The 9,265-nt window shown below is 33.4% G+C and overlaps 1 protein-coding gene across 4 annotated transcripts in view; it reads right to left on the bottom strand.

Annotated features, from left to right (window-relative positions):
• Positions 1-600: 600 nt before the first annotated feature.
• LOC134539323 (talin-1) overlaps positions 601-9,265 on the bottom strand; it is a 202,146-nt gene continuing 193,481 nt past the window's right edge. For all 4 annotated transcript variants that reach the window (XM_063381246.1, XM_063381247.1, XM_063381244.1 and 1 more), the window contains one exon: positions 601-8,624. In XM_063381246.1, the coding sequence (XP_063237316.1) occupies positions 8,000-8,624 (625 nt within the window). In that variant the 3' untranslated portion in view covers positions 601-7,999. The remainder of the gene's footprint in view (positions 8,625-9,265) is intronic.

The following is a 9,265-nucleotide window of genomic DNA, read 5'->3' as shown; positions in this document are numbered from 1 at the left end:
TCTTCAAACACCCCTTCCCCCTCCTGTTGAACGACATTGAGCTACAGTGAATGATGGAAGGGGGGTGCGGGGAATGACAGCGGGCGACAGTGCTGCTCTCTAACGTGTAAATAACAACTAAGACGATACAGGGCGTTACGGCAGCGTACTGCAGCGGTGAAATTCCCAAGCTGCTCATCATACGCTTCTGAAAAACGTAGAGTAAATCCTATCCACTCGCGACTTCTATACAGTATATATATTCAAAGGTTCTACCGAGCTATGGACGTGACGTGTCGTTTTGCCGCTCTTTCAGGACGTCCGAGTTCCGCCCGCAGGCATTTGCGATGATACAGGTAGGACACAAACTCTTTCTGTAGTTCTTTATAAGCAATAATTCTGCTCCCCCTAATGTATCATGACATGATAAAATGTAAACACGTGATTCAAAACATAAAATTACCTAAAATGTCTTGCTTTAATTAATTTATAAGCAAAATAATAAAATCATATTTATGAAAACTTAACATACTACTCTAAGGGGGAAGGGGTTGAAATGTTCCGAGTTATATTCGTAACACATAATCGGCACATGGCGTAATGGACGAATCAATGAAACAGTTTATAGTTTCGTTATTTTATTGTATGGTATTAATAGTCATTACAGTAAAGCAGACCTGCTTAAATATTACAAAGATATAACAACTTTACATTCTTTATAACCAAACGCTTACATTCTATAACTTCTCACCAGATTATAGCACAACAAATTCATTACTATGTAAATACAGATTAACTTAAATGTACGAGTAATTCATTTGAAAACAAATACACAAATCTTTTGTGTACTATTAAGTAGTAACATTAATATCAGTGTTAACAATATATACTTTTAGTCATGTATATTGAACTAAATTAATTTGGGTATGACAACATAAAATACTTTTTTGTACATAAATGTTTGGAAAACAATCTAGTTGCAAATTTAAACTATTGACAATTAGACTCTGTAATCCAGCACAAAACTAGATGCAGTGTCAAAGACAATTTTCTACTAGTATTTTTATTTCTGTATAAAGGCCTCATTCTATCTTAAAATGCCCACTTTTAAATAGATCATTTCATAGAATATACATGATATTGCTCTCAACAACGAAAAAATATATATATATTTACTGTTTTCATGCTATAAGTATTATTTTGTTTACTGAATATTTGAATACATTGCTTTTCTATCTATTTATTTTCCTTTTACCTTAAAAAATTATTAATTGCACTACAGTGTTAAAAATGTCAAGCCACAATGTTTAGGTGCCATCTTGTGCTAAGGTCACTTCATTACATTCTGATTCTGCAACTGACCATTTGCATGTCTTTGTAATATTATGGTTAAAAACATTTACAGTGAATTTATACTTTGGAACATCAAGAACATAAGGAACTGATTACATTTTTTTTTTTTTTTTTAACAATTCATTAACTTCAAAATGTATACAGATGGAATATGTAAACAGAGATTCAATCAGGCAAGGATTGCTTTACGCTCCTGAACCTAAAATTTCATTACATATTTATTTACATGTGGCTAAAATGACACAACATATTTTGATTTAAAAAGTACAAATTTCATGATTACACCATCATCAATGATTTTGTACATAACTAAAAAAATTCTCATACATGATAAATGGCACATAATAAAAATTTACTGTCAACCATCATTTACAGATAAAAATTAACTGATTCATGCATTAAATATATACATCCGAACAATGAACTCGGGAGTAATAAGAAATTGTAACTGATTATATGAATGGAATACCCAAAGGTGTCACGTAACCAAATTTTTTTACTTATACTGTATTTACTCAATTCAAAAATACATCTCACTTCAAAGCAGTGAAAATAGTGTAGATCTTTATGAAATTGATGGTGCTGCACATTGACAAGAAAACTCAGTTCAACTGAGGCTGGAAACAAATTTTTGCCAATGCCCTTATGCTAAGTTTAACTTTCTTCAGGTAAACTGCAGCTAAACTCAAGTATTAATGCAATTTGGAAACATCCCAAAACAATGTAATGTCAAAAAATTATATATTCTGGAATCAGGACTGGGTGGAGAAGGAACATATTTTTAAAAGTTCTTTATGAATGAAAATAATTTATTAAAAATTCTGCCTAACTTACTGCCTCAATGTAAGATCAGACTTGCTGCTGACTGAAGGCAAAAATATTTAAATAATGATATAATAATTAATAATTCTCACTAGCAATAACATCATTCACTATGTATGAACATTTCAAAATATTTTCTCTACATCTTTATTATTAAGGCCTTCCTTTACGACACTGCTTTTTCTGCATTTCCAACAGCTAAAGTATTATGAGGAAAAATAGTCAATTAAGTTTATGACATATTATTTAGAACTTTTTGCAATAAGTAGCGAGACAAGACTACCATACAAATATATAAAAAAAAATAAGTTTGAAAGACAACCGGAATAATTAAAACAGTTAGTGCTACTGCTTTAAATACACTAATATTTAAGATCTAAAAACAGATTTTTAGTAATTGGGTTCCACTACTCAATCTTATTTTTAAAATTTTAATGTTTTCCAATGAAATAGTTATATTAGTCAATTCTTACTAGCATAATAATAGTAGCTTAGTGTTACATCAGCAGAAGTGAATGAAAGCAGTCAGAGAGAATTTTCCTGTAGAATGCAGCAATGACCACTTTACATATGCATAAATTACTAAAAAGTATACTACTAGGCTTAAGAGCCAATGCAAAAATCATTCATTCATTCTTCATAAATTAAAAAAAAAAAAAGAAGATAAATATGTATCAGAATACTGGTTGTGCCTGCGACATGTTAGTACTGGCATTCAGTATTATTTTTCCTAATTTTGGAATGTCTTTATAATTTATCTAGGTATGTAAGATTTTCCAATATGCCATTCACAAATGAATATTTTGAGTAAATTAACTGGAGAGCATTTTAGACTTGAATAAATACAGCACGTACAAGTATTGTGAATACAAGACTTGTGAATACTATGTAAAAATAAGATAATGTGCCTTGACAGCTTATAGTAAAAATACAGTCTAACCCTGAAAAAATAAATCTAGTAAAAAAAAGCCAAGCACAATAGTCATTAAAAAAGAAATATACAAATAAATAATGATATGTTGCTTCTTAGATGAAATACTAGCAATATAAAACCTTAAAATGAACATAATATTAAATACAAAAACTGTAAAAACAATAATTGGTTGTTAAAAATTACACATTCAAACAACATTGTCATAAAGTAATGCAATAACAACTATTCACTGATGAGCTCGAAATACAGCACAGGATAATATAGTTGTATATTTTATGAACATGAATAACTAATCTTTCAAATCTACTAATATTAATCTAAACATTTTTATGTCACTGCAGATCACAAAACACAACTGACAATTATTTTACTACTATACATAACAAAATGGCAACAAAACTATGTTGAACAACAAAAAGCCTATAAAATAGCCAGCAAGTAATGTAAATTTGTTTCAATTAGTAATTCCATTAAATATGAAGTACTAATGCTTAGACAAGCCAATGCCACATACATCCGCAAATATCATTAGGTTTGTAATTATTACCCTGATGGACTGTTTACACTAATAAGGCTTCAAAAGTTTCAAAGTAGGTCTTTAGAAACCTGTAAGACACAGATAATTCTTCATAACACACACAGCATTATTGTACGATTAATCCTTAAAATTCTTTTTTAAAAGGTAAAACAGAGAACTTCAACTACCTAAATACTTAGTCAACGTTTATGATCTGATCTCTTACATGCATATTAAACACTAAGAGATATGATTGTATTCTAGTGGAAGGCATGAAGTTTCATAGGCAATAAAACACTTAACCAGTACATTAAGTTAATATGGAACAACTAGACTGTGTGGGGCAGAATAGAGCATATACAGTTACATTTTCAACAAATACTGATTGATTTAAGGTGTCTGTAAATTACCGATATTAAAGAAATCATGTTCAGCACTTAAAACATTATACTGTTTGCAAAATTAAAAAAAAAAAAAAATAGCCCTTAAAGAAATACAATTTTTTTTTTGCCACAAAGAACTTTCTTTGCAAACACGACATCCTTCAATGAGTGTTGCTGTCTGTTTTGAGAAGTTAGAATTACGCATTTAGAAGAAGCTTTCAGTAGTGCACATAATTCACAGCATTTACATTACAATGTGCAGAGTTGTGAACATCTTCAAACAAGTACAAAAACATTACATCAGTTGAGTATCATGATTATAAAATTTGTTTGTTTCAAATGACTAAATAAACGAATGTTCTTTTAACTAGCAAAGCCCTAAATAATTAACAGACAGTTTGAAAATTATTTTTTATGGCCAAAATTAATACATATATGTAATATGCGATGTTACACGAAAGTTGACAATACCCTACAATGATATGTTTAGCTTTCGCGAAGATGCAAATCTCAAACTCACCGAACGAGCTTATCCGTCCAGGACACTATGATCATGTATCTACTTTTCCTCACTCCACAAAACACACAAGAGATTTCTCCGATCATTGTTTTACTCTATCATAAAATAATTTTTTATCTCGTCACGTCATTATTTCATTTAAAATTCACAAGGAATAAAAAAATATATAATATACTAGTAACAAGTTGCTGGTCAAACAAAGTAACCTAACTTAAGCTATTTACCTCAATGACTATGTGATAATATAAGAAAAAAATAACTTTTATCATTAGAGACATGGAAATTTCTTGAGTAGCAAGTCTTGAAATTGTTAGGTAAAATTAGAAAAATCCTTGAGTAAAAAACTTCATTTCTTAAGTTAAAAAGACATGCATACCAAATCAAGGGCTGCGTAAATTTATACATCATTGAAATAATAAATAGATTAATACCATTCATATTCTACTTACAATAAAATATTTCCAGAGAAGCTAATTTATTCATGAAATAATGAAAGGACTCTGTCTTGCAAAACCTACCCCCACCACCTCGGTGAAGCTGGCATGCATATCAAGGACATATGAAGGAAAACACGTCCTATTTATTGTATAATGGGTGGGAGAGATGAAAAAACTCTACCCAGCGCTGGAGGAACGAGAAAGATGGTTTAAGGTACAGGTAATGGATAATGGATATCAACTTTGACCTTCCCATGCCATTGAAGGCTTTTAGAGTGAGGACGAGTGGGCAGAACAAAGGAAGTTTTTGTTTTGATTGCTCAATAGGCAAGGACCTCCAAGTTATGTACTTGGTTAGTTTTCCTTCCTGCTTGAAGACTGCTTCTACCATACACCATAAATGGGCGTTAATTTTCATCCCCTTAAAAAATTTCTCGTTCATTATCTAACAGGTTTTAATGTGTATAATTGGTTTCTATAAGATAAAAAGACTGTGAGCAAGTGATATATTTTACTTTCCGAATGCTAATTGTGCTATGGTAATAATTTTCTGCCATTATGTACCATAATTTGGAGTACTATGTATCATAACTAAGGTTCAACATAACATAGGTAGTTATTGCACGTTCATGCCTATCTATTTAATGATTAAAGAAAATATAATATAACTAAACATTTGTGGATATTCATGAATAGATACAAAATCGTGAATAAAATCATTTAAAAAGAAATTTGTGAATGATTCGCAAGTCAAACATGCTTGAAAACATATTTAACATGAATTAAAAAAACATTTCCCACTGTTTAATAGAGTTTAATATTTTTTCGTTATTTTTCTGGGTCATTACTTTTCATTTAGGTATCAACAATTCTGACTTTTAAAGATTATTTAACAGTTCATATTAAGTTCCAATGAATCAAATTTCTCCCATAGTTCAAGTAGAACAAATTACATATGCAAACATGAAAAAACAATTTAATAAACAGAAAAGGGAAAAATGGAAAAAAAAAAAAAGTAAACAAGGAGGGGGTGAATTAATTCTATAACAACATTGAAGCCATAGAATAGTGGTGCAAGATGCAGGAGAATACACACTTAAGACAGACCGTGACTTAAAAAATGGTTCTACTGAATAAACAAACACCGATCCTTTTACACGTCGATAAAATCTTTTAATACTATATATTAAAACAATGCATGCCTGCTGACAGCAAAATTACTAGTTACTGATTGTCTATAATGCTGCATTTTACCAGTTTAAGAATCATTCCTATTAAAGCCATCGCTTTCTTTCCAGGAAAAAAACCCATTACACTAAGATTTAACAATTATACAAGACAATATAATGCTAGCTCCAAACTCACTCTGTTGTTCGAAGATTGGGAAACTTCCTACAACTAGACATTAAAAGGTGATACAGTCATATATCCTGTTTTCTTTTACATATGTATACTTATATTCCACACATAATAGTCCCATATTTAGTATCTCGTTTAATGATTTTGTTCATGAGTTTTCAGTATGATATTTACTTAGGGCTGACATCTGGGGAAGAATAAATCTTATTCCAATAACCATTGAAAAATACATCATAACAAATACGTTATTCCATAATGGCATGGTCTCTCTTTTGTTTACACTTGCCACCAATTAACAACCAACATGAGGCTGTATTTTTGCCAAAACCAACTATTATTTGCAACAAAGATTTTACATGCTGTATGCAGAAAATAACTCCCTCATCAAACTGAAGCGAACTGCTATTCTGCAGACAGCTGTGCAGGCCAAAGTTTAATAAATCACCTTCCCAGAGACATAAATAATTTAACGCACTTGCATACACCTCCCTATATAACAGAATACATACTCAACAGTTTTTCAAAGAGCTTTAACATTACTATTACAACCAAAACTTGCCACAATGTGCCATTTAGTATTTGCCTCACACAGCAGTGTAGCCAAAGTTGAGGACACAATAACCATACTAATTTCAACTTTGCTGCATATATACCAGTACCATGGGAACATTATGCCATGTAATCCTGTACTTATCAAGTAAAGGATGTGGTTATTGATGTCGGTATGGTGTGATCATGTTAGGAATACAAATGCTGATGTTATTCCGTTTACATATTATGTGTCCATAAGTCCCCTTGGTAGGAAGAAGGACCTAGCTCACCCTCCTCAAACCCGCAGCCTATGTTTCATTAAGACAAGGCTTGTGCACTGTGTATGTGACAAAATGGTGTAATTACAAACCTCACAGATTGAAAAATAGTCTGACTTTTTTAGCATTAAGAGCACCACTTATACTTTTTAACATCTTTACTAACACATTTGCTAAGTTAAAGAAAACCCACATTTTTGGTACTTAATAACAAAATAATTTATAATGAAATCATTTATAGTAAGGTACTAACTTTTTAATTATGTTTCACTATATAGAGATACTATATTTTACTGAAATTATTGTAAACGTTAATGAAAATGATTAAAAAATATATTATCTTAGAGCATACAAAAAACATCACATAAAGCATTACAAACACTTCTGACAGTCGCATGCACCAGCTGATTAGACTACATAAAATTTTTGGATGGAACTGAGTTTAAGAAACTAGATTCCCTATGGTCGACCTATTTTAAGCGGGGGGAGGGGGGGTGGGAGAGCATATATTTCATAGAAAGACCAACACAGTCATTAAAAAGTGATTCAGCACAATCAATAAAAACTGCATTAAATTTTTTACAAAGGTATGAAAACAACATTTTCTTCCAGATTAATTCAAAGGCAAGAGAGATGCTCAATAATCTGACGCAAAAACATCATAAAAAATAATAATATTGGTGATCAGCACTTCCAAGCCTGGAAGAAACAAAATGGTATCAACATCTCGCAAGAGCACCCCAAGATAATTTTTTTTCCCAATTTCTATGAACAGAAATGTTATTTTCATCTCGCCAGAAACTTGTACGGTGGCCAGCGACCGGTCTCATCGCAACGCCTCTCCCATCCCGTGGTTCTCGTAGACGAGACGACGTGCCGGGGAGTCTTAGCTCTGCCCCAGCCGGTACGTGCGCTTCGCGGATGTGGTGGAAGACGTGGTCGTCACGGTCTTCTTCTCCACCGTGCGCTGGGTCATCGACTGGTTCAGCATCCTCTGCTCCAGGCTGTAGCCCGAGTCGCCGTCGACCCGGCTGATGATGCTCGAGTCGGCAAAGTCGTTGGTGGACGTCACGTCGTTGGCGAAGGTGGTGGTGCTGGATGAGTAGCCCGTCGAGTCCTGGGGGAACGGCGTGATCTTCCTCGTCGCGCTGACGGTGTACGTCTTGGGGGTATCGACGGTGTACGTCTTGGGGGTATCGACAGTGTACGTCTTGGGGGTATCGACGGTGTACGTCTTGGGGGTGTCTTGCGTGGGGGCATTCGGACTCCTGCCCCCCGCCGACAGCCTTGCACCGGGCCCGTTGCCGTTGGACTGAGCCTCGTCGAGGATACCCTGTATGCTGTTGTACGCCTTCTCGACCTTCGTGAGGCTCGCGTACACCTTCTCCGGGGAAGACACGCCGGGTCCCGGGTACGGCGTGGACATGTGCTGCTGCGGCTGTTTCTGCTGGGCGAAGCTCGAGTCAGGCGTCTTCTGGCTCGAGCTGTTCTCGAACGAGCGTGTTTCGTACCTGGAACAAATTACGATTTTTCTATCTAACACCCTCTGAATATTACAAGAGGAGCAGACCTGTAATCTCTAAATGCAATTCCCACTGGTCAAGATCGAAACAAATTACAATTTTCTATTTAACACCCCCTGAATATTACAAGCGGATGAAAAAATTTGAAAAGAAGCAGACTAGGGATGTGCCGATTCATGAAAAAAAACTATTCCGATTCGAACTACCGATTCAAAGATTGGCCGATTCCGATTCCGATTTATTCCGATTCCGATTTTTTAATTAATTTCTGATAAACATTTGGTACAATAATTTTTTTTGTAATATTTAATAGTATATGAAACTTTATCAGTTAAGGTAGGTACTTACATCATTTGAAGGCGAGACTTTTATTTATTTCAATTTTTGATGTTTTACCCCAAATTATCCCTCCTCCCACATTTTACTACTTATAATGAAATTATTTAGTCCTTGCAGTGACATTTGTTAGATTGGCCTGGGTTGAATAGGCCTACTAAATATCAGTGTCTGCAGCAAAGGGAAATAAATTAGATCTAAAACACTATTTCCAATTATTATAAAATTAAAATAGGTTGTAAAAATCTCATTTTCTAGATAATTACCAACTACCTAAAATTAATTCTTTCACC

Source organism: Bacillus rossius, chromosome 15 (genome assembly GCF_032445375.1).
Source record: "Bacillus rossius redtenbacheri isolate Brsri chromosome 15, Brsri_v3, whole genome shotgun sequence".
Classification (NCBI taxonomy): Eukaryota; Metazoa; Arthropoda; class Insecta; order Phasmatodea; family Bacillidae; genus Bacillus; species Bacillus rossius.
This window is presented reverse-complemented; position numbering and strand designations above follow the sequence as displayed.